The following is a 15,755-nucleotide window of genomic DNA, read 5'->3' on the forward strand; positions in this document are numbered from 1 at the left end:
ATTGCTCGATATTTTTCTTTTTTGACATGAAGGGGCTGCAAACTTGGAAATCTGAATTCGGCAGTTGAGATGGTTTCATTTCGACCTCCACCGCAAAATATTAATGAATGTTAAAGATACAACGCATTCACTTGGATAATCTACCTTTAGCAATAAACTCTAAATGAATTATACCTTATTGAAAAAAAACGAATACACAACACGTTGCGAATTCTAAAAGGTTTTAAATGATAACGTATGTTTTATGACCTTTGCTAATTATATCTACAGAGTACATGTGATCAGGAGCTAGATGGAAGGCTCAGTATTTTTAAACGTTTTGACCGTTAGGTGGGAAGCTCGCGCTTACTTCCCGCATTGTGACGCAAGCGGATGAGAAAGAACCAGCGAGCTCGCGGTTGCTCCCTGCATTGTGACGCGGGGAGCGCGCCGGGGTATGACACGGAAGAGGCAATAATGATGATCGGAGGATGATACTGCCTCCCGTTTACTGTCCTCTGTAGCGCTCAGGCCGGCATCATGTGGATCGTCGTGGCTCTACTGTCGGTGCTGCCATTCACCCTTTTTGATTTCTGGTATTTTATCCGTGGAACCCTGGTGTTGCTGGTTGCCTCATTCGAAACTCCGGTGAAGGATATCCTGAAGGAGCAAACAGTCCGCGGTAAGGAAAGCTATATCCGATGTGCCGGCTCATTACACATGGGTTGTGGGAGGTGGCGGAAGTTCTCGCTCAGGCTCGCTGTCATTGATATTTCAAACTGCTGCGAAGCTGCTGTCACAGCCGGACCAACCTGTCTGAACAGCTCCTGACAGCAGCGGGGGTGGATACCTGCAGGTGTGGCGTGCTGATTCATTGAGAATTGCTACCTTCCGGCCCGAAATTCCTTGTCTAGTCAGTCTTACCGATGGTGTGAGCTGGTGGACTGTCTGAGGGGGAGCGGTAATGATGGTCTTGACAACCACAATACCGTGCAGCAGAAACCGGCCGATCTTTGGCTGTTGAAGCTGGAGGCACATTCTACACGAAGAAACTAACTATTAAGACAGGAAAAAAAAACTGCAGATGCTGGATCCAAAGTAGACAGGCAAGGAGGCTGAGAGAACGCAGCAAGCCTCACAGCATCAGGAGGTGGAGAAGTCGACCTTTCGGGTGTAATCCTTCTTCAGGACTGGGGATGTCTGTGGTGCTGGTGGTGGTTGGGGGGGGGGGGGGGGAGCTGCAGATAAAGGGGGTGGCGGAGGCAGGGTGGTGAAGTGAGGATGGGTAAAAACAGGTGGAGGGTACGACCTGTTTGGCCAATGGGAGGAATGAATCTGGTTGGTGGCTGGGAGCAGTGGAAGTAGCTGTAGCACCTATTGAAGGAACACCACCTTATCTTCCGCCTGGGCACCCTACAGCTGGAGGACTCAACACTGAGTTCTCCAATTTCAAATGACCTCCCTTCCCATCCCCTCCCCCTCCCTTCCACTGCTCCCTGCCACCAACCAGATTCATTCCTCCTGTTGACCTACCACGTCAACCACCCATCTTTACCTATTCCCACTTCACTTCCCTACCCCCACCACCCCCTTTATCTGAAGTCCTCCCCACACCCACCCCCAGTCCTGAAGAAGGGTTAGACCCGAAACATTGACTTCTGCACCTCCTGATGCTGCCTGGCTTGCTGTGTTCTCTCAGCCTCCTGCCTGTCTACACAAAAACTAACTGGCCGGCAAAGAAGATACAACCATCAGAATTTCTGAGGAAAACAGATTAAAATCATATGATGGGTACAGTGAGGTCATTCGGCCAGTCATGTCTTCTCAACTTGTGCGACACCCCTGGCTTTTCCTATAATACTGAGTCATAGAGATTAACAGCACAAAAGGAAGTAATTCAGCTGATTGTGTGCACACCAAGCTTCAGGCATTTCTCTAATGTAGTGTCATCTTCTAGCACTTGGCCTTTAGCCTTTTATAGTATATTTCAAGTGATCATCTAAATATTTATTAGATGGTTCCTGCCTCTACCACCTTTCAGGTACTGAGATTCAGATACCCACCATCTTTAGGATGAGAAAGTAATTCCTTAAATTCTCTCGAAACCACTTACCCTTTAATTTAAACCAATGAACCCCTGTTGTCTTTCTAAGGGGAAAAGCATCTTCGTATCTATGCTCTGCATAATTTTGCACATCTCAATCAGATCTCCCTCAGTCTTCTTCGCTCTAAGGAAAACAAATGAGACTAATTTATTTTTGTAGCTGAAATGCTCCAGCCCAGGTGATGAATATTCCTCTGTACGCTCTCATGTCCAAACAGATGTACCATTTCCAGAAACTGTATTCTTTGGCTTTTGATATCTTTCCATTGTGTGATGATTAGAACTGCACACTAATTCATTACGCTCCAACAAATGTCTGCACAGCTCCATTATAACCTCCCAGTTCCTGTATTCAATGCCTTGACTAATAAAGACAAATAAACCATAACTTTCTCCACCTATTCACTTTCAATGATCTGTGCACATGCACACCAAGGTCCTTCTGGTCCTCTGTAGTTCTTAGTGTCCTACCATTTATCATGTACTCCTTAGAGAAAGTGAGGATTGTAGATGCTGAAGAGTTAAAGTGGAAAAGCACAGCACGTCAGGCAGCATCCAAGGAGCAGAAGAGTTTTGGGCATAAGCCTTTCATCAGGAATGTACTCCTTGTTTTGTCAGTCCTCACAAAGCGCATTACCTCTTATTTTTCAGGATAAAGATCTATTTGCCATTGTTCAGCCCCTCTATATCATCCTATTTTCTAAGGCTTTCTTCCTCACTATTCCATGCAACTTATTTTCATGTCATCTGTGAACTTACTGATCATGTCTTCTATGTTCATTACCTAAATCTACACTAATATATACCATGTAGTGTAATGTCACTACAAATAGCAAAGTACCCAGCACTGAACCATGTGATATGCCACTTGTCACAGGCTTCCAATCACAAATACAACCTTAAACTATCAGCATATTCCACATCCTAACTACCCACTATGTAAGAAATCTATTTGTAATGATATTGTTGCTTCTTTGGTTGATCACTTTAAACCAGTCATTTGGTTTTGGACGAAATTGATAAAGGGTACTAAATAAAAAAAAATGCAGATGCTGAAAAGGGTTACTGGACTCAAAGTATTAATTCTACATTTCCTCCACAGATGCTGTCAGTTTCTCCAGCAACTGCTGTTTTTGATGCAAAGGGGATAGTTCCTTTGTTTCAACTGTGTCCAAACATCTCATGTTCCTCTATCTAATTTCCTCTATCTTTACTTGCATACAAAACAACATATGAATTAAGAATAGTAGGGCATTCAGCCCTTCATTCCTGCTTTGGATTCAATAATATCATGGCTGATCTGATTTGGCCTCAACTCTATATTTCCACCCATCTTGTAACTCTTAACTTCCTTGTTTGTCAAGAATCCATCTCCACATCTCTCCCTGCTTTAAAAGTTTTACTGTCTGCAGCACCACTCCTCTCTGGGGAAGAGAGTTCCAAGAAGTTGGGGTGCTGAAACCAGTTTCTCCCAATCTCCACCTGAAGTGGAAGATCCTTAGTTTTATGTCACTACTACAAGGGGCAACATTCTTTCAACAACCTCTCATGATCTTGATGAGGTCTTAATAAGATCACCTCTTATTCTTCTAAACTCCAAAGATGACAAATCCAACCTATCTGACCTTTTTGTACAGAATGAACCCACCACCCCAAAAAAATCAGTCAAGTGAGCCTATAAACTGCTCCGAAAATATTATACGCTTTCTTAAATAAGGAGAGCAAAACTGCACAGTTCTTTGAAACCAATATCCTGTACAACTGTTGCAAAACATCCCTTTATATTTTGTTCCCTTTGCAATAAACAATACCATTTGCCTTCTTTATCACTTCTACCAGCATACTCATTAGAACTTGCCAACCTGAAGACAATCTGTTTGTACCTACTCTCTGTTTCCTATAGCCAGTCTTCCATGCTATTTTGTCACTGCTATACTATGAGCTCTTATTTTGCATAGTGACCTGTTTTTATTCACTCACGAGATGTGGTATCACTGTTTGGCCAGTGTTTGTTACTTGTCCCTGGCTACCTTTGAGAAGGTGGTGGTGAGCTGCCATCTTGAACCACTGCAGTCCATGTGCTGTAAGTGTACCCACAATTAGGGATGTTAGGGATGGAATTACAGAATTTTGACCTAGCAACAGTAAAGGAATAGCGATATATTTCCAAGTCAAGATGGTAAGTGTTTTGGAGGGTAGCTTGCAGGTGGTGTTTCCATGTATCTGCTGCCCTTTGACCTTCTAGATGGAACTGGTCATGGCTTTGGAAGGTAAGGACTTTTGGTTTATTGCTGCAGTGTGTCTTGTAGATAGTACACACAGCTGCTATTGGGCGTAGTGGTGGAGACAGTGGATGCTAGAATATGTGGTGCCAATCAAGAGGTCTGCTTTGTCCTGTATGGCATCAAGCTATGAATTTCTGCAGTGTATCTTGTAGGAATATAGGAACAGGAATAGGCCAATCAGCCCCCTTGAGCCTGTTCCAGCAATCAATGAGATTATCGTTGATTTGTGTCTAACTCCATTTGTGCCTAACTCTTTGTCCCAGATCACTTAATACCTTTGCTTAACATAAATTTATCTCAGATTTAAAACTAACAACTGATTTAGCATCAGTTGCTATTTATGGAAGAGAGTTCCAAACCGCTACTACCCTTTGTATATGGAAGTCATTCCTTATGTTTCTCCTGAATGGTCTGGCTCTAATGTTTAGACTATGTCCTCTAGTATCAGAATCCCAAACAGTGAAAATGGTTTATCTACTTTGTCTTTTCCTATTATTTATCTTGAAGACTTCGATTGTATAACCTTTTAACCTTATAGAAGATCGAGAGAAAACATGCCTATTTTGAATAATTTTTCCTCATAACCTCTGAAGTCCAGATATCATTTTTGTCAACCTATACTGCACTCCCACCAAGACCAATATATCCTTCCTAATGTGCAGCGCCCAGATCTTATCACAGTATAGCAAGTGGCATCTAACCAGGATTTTGTATAGCTGTTTTGTAGATAATACACACTGCTGCTCCTGACTGTTGGAGACGAAGGGAATTGATCTTTTTAGATGTGGTGCTAATGAGGCAGACTGCTTAGGCCTGAAGGTGTCAAGCTTCTTGAGTGTTGCTGGAGCTGCACTCATCCAGAGCACCCCTTCAGTTTCCAAGACCTGATAAAGCTGATGGCACATTTTCGTGACTATATCCTAGGACATCTGCAGTAGCAATGTTCCTTGCTCATTTGGAGAAAATGCATAGAGTACAATACACTCTGGGCCTCCTGTACCCTCTCCACATCCTGAGAAGACCTTGAACTGCAGTTTTTTCATGTGAAGGTTGTTTGGCAGTCATTGGATGTTGCTGCTGGTTCTGGAGTTGTTGGTGAACTTATTTCTTCCTTGGTTTCTCCGTGCCTTCATTGCACTGTGACCATAGTGATGAAGACCCCTGTTTTTGGTGAATCTGTTGATCACTCTTCCAATCAAGTTATTTGGGAAATGTTAGAAACAAAACAAGTTCGTAGTAATATGAGCAGCAGCATCACATATGAATGACATAGTTTGGCATGGTCCTTTAATACAGTGAGATATGGACGGTGATGGAATCCCTGTACATGGACCTTTGACTTGGTGGTCTTATTCAGATGTATGCAGTACACGCCATGCCCCACACATGTGATAAGCTGCTCAAACTTTGCACCCTCCTATTTATCTCTCAGCCCCTTCTCCTCCCCCTGACATTCCTGATGAAGGACTTATGCCCAAAACATTGACTCCTGCTTCTTGAATGCTACCTGACCTGCTGTGCTCTTCCAGCACCACAGTTTTCGACTCAATACCGTCCTGTCCTGCTTAGTCCAGGAACGTTCTACATACATTCGGGACACTACCCACGCCCTCCACCTTCTCCATGACTTTGTTTCTCTGGTCCCCAACGCCTTATCTGCACCATGGCCATCCAGTCCCCATAAACATTCATTTGCCATTTCTGTTCCTTCTTCCCCCTCTGACCCAACCAGTACCCTTCCACCGTCACACTCATTCAATTGATGGAACTGGTCCTCACACTCAACAACTTCTCCTTTGAATCCTCCTACTTCCTTCAGCCCAAAAGGGTAGCCATGGGCATCAGCATGGGCCCCAGATATGCCTGCCTGTTCGTAACGTACATGGAACAGTCCAGTTGCACTGGCACCATCCCCCACCTTTCCCTCCACTACACTGATGACTGTATCAGTGCCACCTCATGCTCCCACGAGGAAGTTGAACAATTCATGAACTTCACTAACACCTTCTACCTTGACCTTAAATTCACCTGGACCATCTTGGACACCTCCCTCTCCTTCCTGGTCCTGTCTGACTCTGGTGACCAACTCAACACAGACATCCATTTTAAATGCACTGACTCTCACAGCTACATGGACTACACCTCCTCCCACTCTCCCTCCTATAAAGATGCGATTCCTTATTCCCAATTCTTCTACCTCCACTGTATCTGCTCACAGGAGAAGCAATTTCACTCCAGGACATCCCAGATGGCCACCTATTTCAAGGACTACAGTTTCCCCTCCCAAGATCAACAATGCCCTCCAGCACATCTCCTCTAACCACAACAAGGATAGACATCTACTGGTCCTCATCTTCCACCCCATTAATCTCTGAATAAAGCACATTATCCTCCTCCATTTCTGCCACCTAAAATCAGACTCTACCACCAGGAATATATTTCCCTGTAGCGGACCTTAACTTCACCTGGACCATCTCAGACAATTCCCTTGTTTGGGTTGGATGGCTGGCAGAGCTGTTTGTTTGAGTCACTGCAATACTAGCTCTGCTAAGAACCCTGATATCGGAGATACCGTGGGTAATCCGTTGGTTTGTCTGAAGGTTTTGTTGTTGAAGGTGAAGTGGGTGGTAAGGCATAGGTCCACTAGCTTGGCGATACTGTCCTTGCTGATGAAGTTAGTGGTGTTTGGTCTACGTGTTTTTGGGTCTTCTAATAGTGTAGTCAGTGTTTCTTTGGCCAGATTGATGTTGATGGATGTGAACAGGGCTGTTACATCAAAGGAGGCCATGATTTCATCCTCTGCTACCTTGGTGTCTTTGGTCTTCAGGAATTCTTGGATGGAGGGCCATGAGTGTTCTACTAAGTGTTTTAGTCTTTGCTGTAGCTCTTGATCAGTCTGTAATTTGGTGTTCCAGATAGCGAGACTGTGGGTCTGAGGAGGATTCCTGGTTTGTGAATCTGTAGAAGCGTGGTGTGTTGGAACCGATTGGTTTCATTTTTTTGAAAGTCAGTCTTATTTATTTCTCCAGATTTCTAGTTTTTTTTGAGTAGGGCTGTAATTTGGTTCTCTAGTTGTGGGATCAGGTCTATTGCCACTTGTTGGTAAGTGTTGGTATCTACAAGTAGTGCATTTGCACTACGTAGTCTCTCTGATTTAAAAAGACTGTCAAGCATCCTTTGTCCACAGGTAGGATAACAATGTTTTTTATCTTTTTTTTTTAGTATTTATAGTGCTTTTCTTTCTTGTGTATTGAGTGTGTTTCCTTCCTTTTTCCTGCCTTAATGTTGGTGTACCTGTCTTCTGATGGTTTGCTGGGTTTCTTCTGTGAATTGGTTGTCTTTCAGTGTTGTTTCTAATGCTGCTAAGAAACCTTTCAAAACTTGGGACCCTTCAATTACAGAGCATCAAAATTGACTTCACCAGTTTCCTAATCTGCCCCACCTCCTCTCAGATCCAATCCTCCACTTTGGCATCACCCCCTTGAACTGTCCTACATGTCCATCTTCCTTCCCATGTATCCACTCCACCCTCGTTTTGGTCTATCACTATCACTCCCACCTGCATCTACCTATCACCTTCCCAGCTGCCTTCCCTCTACCCCTACGCCCACCCTCCTATTTATCTCTCAGCCTCCTTTTCTCCCCAACATTCTTGATGAAGGGTGTATGCCTGAAACGTCAACTCTCCTGCTCCTTGGATGCTGCCTGATCTGATGTGTTTTTCCAGTGCCACATCTTTTGACTGCTGAAAACTTGCATCACTCCCCCACCCCCAATCACCCAAGAAGAGCAGCATTGCATATAAGAGCAGGTTGGCAAATATTTACTGTTCAAGGTGAGAGGAAATCAATCTTGTGCAGCAATTAGACTTTGGATTGTCTTTGTGAATGGCAACTTGCAAGTGACATTTATAAGGTCGCCTGTGATTGAATCTGCTTCACACAGATGACTGTGATCAATTTGTAATGACCAAGAATGTCACCAAGATTTGTGTATCCCACAGGTATTTATTTTTATATCAACCTGTCCAGGAATTTTATTACACACCTCTGGAACAGTTGGGACTTGAACCCTAGCATCCTAGCTCAGAGATAAGTACACTATCATTGTACCACAAGAGCCCAATTGTATCACACGTTGGGCATTACATGCATTTCACTTGCAGGATTTTACAATTACAGGTTTTTTAACCTCTGCTATGTAAGTGCCTGATTAATACAATTGCCTCTTGAAGGGCCTACGAAGTAGTACCTATGTTCCCAAAAGAAATCTAACCCTGACCACTCCAGGTGCTATGGCAGCGATTTTCATCTCCATTGTGCAATAATGATTTGAATGAGAATGAAAGGCAACACAGGTTGCACTTCTTAGAATGAGTTGCAGGCTCAGCCTGGTAGTCTAGGGACTCCAAACCTGCTTTTAATTTCTTCCTTGCACTTTCTGTTGATCCCATCAGTTTTTAGCTTCTACAAGTTCCCACCCAACGCCTTTTTTTAAATATAGATATTTTTATTAAAAAAAAAGAAAATTTTTAAGATTTTTTACAAAATCACAAAAGTAATATGAACAAGTATAAGCTCCAGTATAAAATTAAATGAATAAGGAAAAAATAAATAAATAATAACCAAAAAAAAGAGAAAAAAAACCCTAAATAACTACTAATCTATCCTACAAACAACCAAAACATAAAATACATTACTACCAGTAAACGACAAAATAATTAAATAACTAGATACATGCTCAAAATAGATTTACATCAAGACATAATAAAACCTGTATTTATATGGGATTCCTCCTCCTGGGGGTCCACGAACTAGCCAGAGCCATTACCACAGCCAGACAAAAGCCCTAGACAGTATGGCTGAAATATCTGTGTCAATATAGTTCAAGAAGGGCTGCCATGTTTTATAAAGTAATTCCATTTTTTGGTGTACCATATTTGTGAGGAAGTCAAGGGGGATATATTCCATGACTATCCTCTGCCAGTTCGAAAGCCCTGGGGGACCTTCAGCTACCCAATTCACTAAAATATTTTTCCTTGCACAAAAGGAGAGAATGGCGTATAATTTCCTCCCATACACATCCAGGAAGGGAAAATCTGAAGAGCCCAAAAGTAGGGACACTGGATCCAATCTAATCTCCATACCCAAAATCTCTGTCAAGGCATTCGCTACTCTATCCCAATATGTGCGGATCTTATGGCATCTCCATAGACATTGCATGAGAGTGCCACCTTCTATTTTACATTTAGGAAACATTGGGGCGCTCCTGCCTTGAATTTTGCAAGTCATTCAGGTGCCATATGAGCCCTGTGAAGTGTCTTTAATTGAATAGCCTGAGTTCTATTACAGATAGAGATCTTTCTAGCATTTTCCCAGATGTCCTCCCACATTTCTAAGGAAATTTCCAAACCTAATTCTTGATTCCAGGTTTTAAATAATCATTCAATGTCCTTCGATACCTTATTATATAAAGAGTGATCAAGGGCTGCGCCGTCGGCCATAGCACTCTCCTTTCCTTATCCGATTTGTAGGGATTAACTATCAGTGTGGTCTTCTTGTGTATAAGAAATACCGAAAGAGGTCCCTGTTAGGCAGTCCAAACATCTGCTCAAAGGACATCATAACTTCCCCATCAAACAGGTCTCCCAAGCAGGAGATATCTCTGGACTTCCAAGTTTTAAATGTAGCATATGTCAGCCCTGGCTGAAATCGGTGCTCCCACTATAGGGGTGTAAGGGGAGGTTTTTTGCAGGTTACCCTCATCTTGTCACATTGTCCTCCAGGCTTTAATTGTATTTAATACAATAGGATTTTTACAATAGTCCATAATAGCTTTCATCTTGTCCATAAATAAAAGATTGATGAGGGGACATTTTGCTTGGGAGGTCTCAATATCTAACCAGATTGATTGTGGGTCACAAGAGACCCAATCAGCTATATAAGATAATAAGGAGCTCAATTGGTACCTCCTGAAATCTGGAAAGTCCAGTCTTCCCCTTGGTTGTGGAAGCTGCAGCTTTTCTAATTTGATGAGGGGCCGTCTATGATTCCAAATAAAGGAGCTGAGCCAGCCATAGAGCTTACATAACGCCTGTCTCGGCAGCATCAAGGGGAGCATTCTCATAGGATATAGAAGATGAGGTAGAATATTCATCTTAACCAAGGCTACTCTGCATAGCCAAGATATTGTGAGATCTTCCCAACATTGAAGGTCCTGCCTTTTTTTCTCCAGTATGTGCACAAAATTGGTTTTATACAGCTGACCAAATACTGGAGTGATAAAAATACCTAAGTATAGAAAACCTTCTGGTGACCACCGAAAGGGGAAGCAAGATCCATCCGGTAGATTGGATCCACTAGCAAGACCACTTGAATTAGGCAGGGCACGGATATCAAAGGATCACTTAAGAAGAGGAGGACATCATCCGCATAGAGAGTGATTTTGTGCTTACCCGATCCAACCCTTGGAGCCGTTATGTTAGGCTCAGCTCGTACAGCTTCCGCTAGTGGTTCAATCACTAGCGTGAATAATAATGGTGAAAGAGGACATCCTGACGACAGCCCCTGCCAACACTAAAGCTATCTGAACCTAAACTATTGGTGATCACCACTGCTTTGGTATCATTATATAATACTGAAACCCATTTAGTAAATACCTCTCCAACACCGAACCTTTCCAGTATATAAAAAAGATATGGCCATTCTACCCAATCAAATGCGTTCTCTGTGTCCTAGGAGACAACTAAGACTGGTATTGTTCCCTGTTGACAGACTCGTATCATATTTAAGACCCATCTAATATTATTAGTTGATCTGCAACCCTTTATGAACCCCGTCTGGTCCTCTTTTATGATATATGGTTAAGACCCTCTCCAGTGTAAATGCTAACATTTTGGAAACAATTTTGAAATCCATGTTCAGCAAGGATATGTATCTATATGATGAGCAATCTTCTGGGGCCTTTCCCTTTTTAAGAATGAGAGAGATATTTGCTTCTCCCAACGAAGGCGGGAGGCAGCCCTGACTATGTGAGTAATTGTACATATTTATGAGTGGCCCGGCCAGTTCTCCTATAAAGTCTTTATAGAACTCAACCTGGAATCCGTCTGGTCCAGGCATTTTGCCACTCTGAAGCTGCCTAACCATGTCCAGTACTTCCTGGGTTGTCAGGGGGGGCATTCAAGATCAACATCAGCTCTGAGGTTAAGCCGGAAGGGCCAAATTTTTAAAGAAGGATTCCATCTTCCCAGATCTATCCTCATAGCCCTGCCATTTATACAGTTCAAAATAGAACTTTCTAAAGGTTGTATTGATCTTTTTACGATCACAAGTCAAGATACCAGCACTTTCTCTAATAGACGTAATGGCTTGGGGAGCCTTTTTCTTTCTAGCAAGGTATGCTAAATATCTTCGAGCAGAAAGTGAGGACTGCAGATGCTGGAGATCAGAGCTGAAAATGTGTTGCTGGAAAAGCGCAGCAGGTCAGGCAGCATCCAAGGAACAGGAGAATCGACGTTTCGGGCATAAGCCTTTCTTCAGGAATGCTAAATATCTGCCAGGCTTGTCGCCATACTCAAATAATCTCTGCTTTGCGAATAATATTTCCCTCTTTGCTGTTTGGGTAAGTGCGGTATTCAAGGCTGCCCTAAGGGCTGTGATCCTTTGTAGCTTAGTAATGGAGGGCCTGTCAACATACACTGTCTCAGCTGCCTTCAAGCGAGCCTCGAGCAAACATTGTTTCTCTCTCTTTTGTCTTTTCCGGGTCACAGAATATGAGATGACCAAGCCTCGCGTGTATGCTTTAGTGGTCTCCCACATCATCGACGGGTTACTGGCCGTACCTGAATTAATTTCCCAGAAGGTTTTGAATTCCTGCGAAAAATACTTTATAAATTTGCTATCCTTCAATAAAAAGGGATCCATACGCCAATGTCGGGGGCCTATCCCATCATCCCTAGTCTTGACTTCCATATATACTGCGGCATGATCAGAAGGAGCTATATTACCTATTTTACAAGACAGTATCGAATTCAGAAGGGTCGAGGGGGCATTAAACATATCAATTCTGGTATGGCACTTGTGTGGGTTAGAGTTGAAAGTAAAGTCTCTACCCTGGGGATGAAGACACATCCACAAATCTACTAGTCCTAGCTCCTTATTCAGAACCTCCAGTTGTACCCATAGTGCTGCTAGGTATCCTATCCGTCTCTGGGTCCATAATACAATTAAAATCTCCCCTTATAATTGTATGGTGGACCCCAAAAGCCATCGACTTAGAGAATATTTCCGTTACAAATTTAAAATAGTGTGCAGGGGGCAATAAAGATTCAAAATTCCATATTCCTCTCCATGTATTAGGGCTTTGATCAATGTATACCATCCAGACTAACCTTTTATCTGGCTTAACATTTGGAGACGAAGATTCTTCCGAATAAGAATGGCTACTCCCCTACTTTTTGAACTGAAAGATGAAAAGAAAGTATGATCAAATGTGTCCGATTGGTGAATTGCTTCCCTTGACATTCCAGGTACACCACCTAAACGAATGGCTAGCCATGATCGTCCAGGCAAGCCTGAGACACCCCAGGAGAAAGAACCCCACCCAAAAGATCTTGAATAAAGACCATAGAAAATTCACCAATACAAAAATTCTTTAAAACATTTAAACCAACACAATTAAGAGCTACTCCTAATATATTCAAAAGGAGACTTTCCCCCTTGCTCCTGGGGGCATAACTATGTATCACTAACCTCTCCTAGCTAGGGCCCTGCCCTTGGCCCAGGCATTATCAAATGGAGCAAACAAATTCAAGTGTTTTGTAAAACCAGAGTTAAAAGTGAGTAACCCCCCCCCGCTTCCACCACCCCCACGCCAACACCTGGGTGTGTTTAACAAACACTATACAAAATAGAAATATATAAAGTTACAAAATCCCAGCAAGTATTAGGCAACTAAGTGAGATGAAGAAAGAGAGAAACCGCCGCTCTAGAAAAAAAAGCAAAACAGAACAAACCCCCCTCCCCCACAAATCGAGTAAGCTGCACGAGCTATATAAAAAAAAGAGACCAAAGGAAGAGTAAAGAACAAGCCCACCCCCACCCACACCCCCAGGGAAAGATGAGTGGAAGAGAGACAAAGAGGGAAAAAAAAGGGGTAAACAAAGGGGGAGCAAAATAAAGTCATTGTCCATACGGTTCGAGTCCCACAGTCTATTTAAGAGAATCTAAGAATTCTTTTGCTTTCTCCGGTGATCCAAAGTTATAAACGGATCCTCCATGGCTGAGGCGCAGTGTTGCTGGATAACGCATGGAGTAAAAAATATTAGCTCTCTTAGACGCTTTTTCGCCTCATCAAATGCCCTCCTCTTGCGGACCACAGCTGGAGAGAAGTCCTGAAACAACATTATCCTGAAACCCTTGTACATCATGGCCTGCGGGTCCTTCCCAGGACTCTGGAGGCTTCCAGGAGCATTTGTTTTTCTTTGTAGCATTGGAGTCGGATTAGAACTGGGTGGGGGCGCTGGTCCAACCCGGGCCTGCGTACAGCAACACGATGGGCCCACTCCACCCACACCCGGCCCGGTCCCGACTCCTCCAACTTCAATAATTGTGGGAGCCATTGCTCCAAAAAGTCCACAAGCTGGCCTTCCTCTTCCCCTTCAGGAAGGCCCAGTAACCAAATGTTTTTCTGATGACCCCGATTATCGAGGTCGTTGATGCGCTCCTCCAGGGTCCTGATTCGCTGCTCAAGAGCCCAGACCTGACCTATGGACGATTCGGCAGCCGACTCCGAGGCTGCGGCTCGCTGCTCCGCCCCTCTGACACACTGTTTGAGTTTTTCAATCTCTCAGTCATGCTTCTGCAGCATGACCGAGATCGACTCCCACCTGGACTGCGTCTCCTTAATGAAAGCGTCTATCTTCTCCTGAAGCTTGGTGATCCCGGAGAGCAGGCTCGTCACTGAAGGTAAGTCCCCCGAAGCGGCCGTGGACATCTCTGCTGCTGCGACGGGGGTGGGGGAGGGGTCCCTGCCTGTTGCGAGCTGCAGGAGGTTTTGCCCTTAATAAATTTAAAAGAAACACCAAACTATCCAAGTTGGATGTAAAATGACTGAGTACGCCGGGCAAAAGCTATCCTGAATGATTTAAAGGGTGAGGTGAAGGTTGGTGCCCCACTTTGCCCGAGTCTGAGGCAGAGCACTGCAGACTCAGACTTACTGGGTCGCTGCCATCTTGAATTCCCCTCCCACCCAACTCTTATTCACTGCTTCTTCTCCCAGCATTATCCCCAAGGTCTATATTGTGCCGCGCTGTCTGTTCTGTTGAATCCAGGGTGGTGCTTCCCTTCCTCACTAACCCATATCTTCCAATACATTATTGACTCCTGCCCTTATATGTTGAGTTGCCCTGTCACAATTATTTTCCCTTTTTGCAACCAAGCATGCTGCCTGCAATCCCTGCAATTGACTCCCTCAACTTCCCTACCATTGCAGTTACACCAATCCCCTTTGACTTTCCTGAACAGATCCCCAGGACTGACTCTGACACACCCCTGACCAACTTTTAATGACAGCCCTGATTTGTGACCAGACTCGCAGCTCTCCAAATGGTTTACCGCTAAACCCTGGACTGTGTGGGACCTGCAGCACTGATGAGGGCTCACTCCTGGAATGTGACCCTTCCCAACTAGGTGGCTGACTGACTGATCACGTCAAAGCCCCTGGATTGAGGTTAGATGCTGCCTTGATTTATAGTTAGAACCCCTTCACTGAAAACAAGTTCCTCTTAATTAAAGAGGATTACTTCCCTTAGATTTTGAAACGTTCTCATTTGGTTGGAACACATGCAATGTATTTACAGTGTAAGCTGTTGGCTCATGCCATAGATGTGACATTGATGTAATACAGTGTCATACATCAATATGTCCACCCTCTTAATTGATCATTGCTGACAACCATGACAAGCTGCCTTGCTTTGTGACTGTGCTAAAAGCAAGACAAGACAGAAGTGTGAGCTGCAAGTTCTGAATGAGAAAGGCAAGGCACAGATGCTGTGAGCATCCAAGTAGGCGTGAAGTGAGTAAGTGCTAACAAAACAAGCATGAAGAAGGGCTTATGCCCGAAACGTCGATTCTCCTGTTCCTTAGATGCTGCCTGACCTGCTGCGCTTTTCCAGCAACACATTTTCAGCTCTGATCTCCAGCATCTGCAGCCCTCACTTTCTCCTCCTAATAAAACAAGTGACAATTCCTGTGATGACATGGGTACTTGTCTCTGTGCACAAAGGTGCATGGCAGCAGCATGATACTGAAAGGTGTTGGTGCGCTCCAATATGCAGCATTGAAATGATAACTGTGTTCTAACCGAGTCAGAGATATGCCATTATG

The 15,755-nt window shown here is 43.7% G+C and overlaps 1 protein-coding gene across 1 annotated transcript in view; it reads left to right on the forward strand.

The window, feature by feature from the left end:
- Nucleotides 1-242: 242 nt before the first annotated feature.
- Nucleotides 243-15,755, forward strand: part of LOC122550699 (protein THEM6-like) — a 34,771-nt gene continuing 19,258 nt past the window's right edge. Inside the window, exon 1 of the mRNA XM_043691829.1 lies at nucleotides 243-661. Within this exon, the coding sequence (XP_043547764.1) occupies nucleotides 520-661 (142 nt within the window). The 5' untranslated portion in view covers nucleotides 243-519. The remainder of the gene's footprint in view (nucleotides 662-15,755) is intronic.

This window comes from Chiloscyllium plagiosum, chromosome 6, assembly GCF_004010195.1.
Source record: "Chiloscyllium plagiosum isolate BGI_BamShark_2017 chromosome 6, ASM401019v2, whole genome shotgun sequence".
NCBI classification, from domain to species: domain Eukaryota; kingdom Metazoa; phylum Chordata; class Chondrichthyes; order Orectolobiformes; family Hemiscylliidae; genus Chiloscyllium; species Chiloscyllium plagiosum.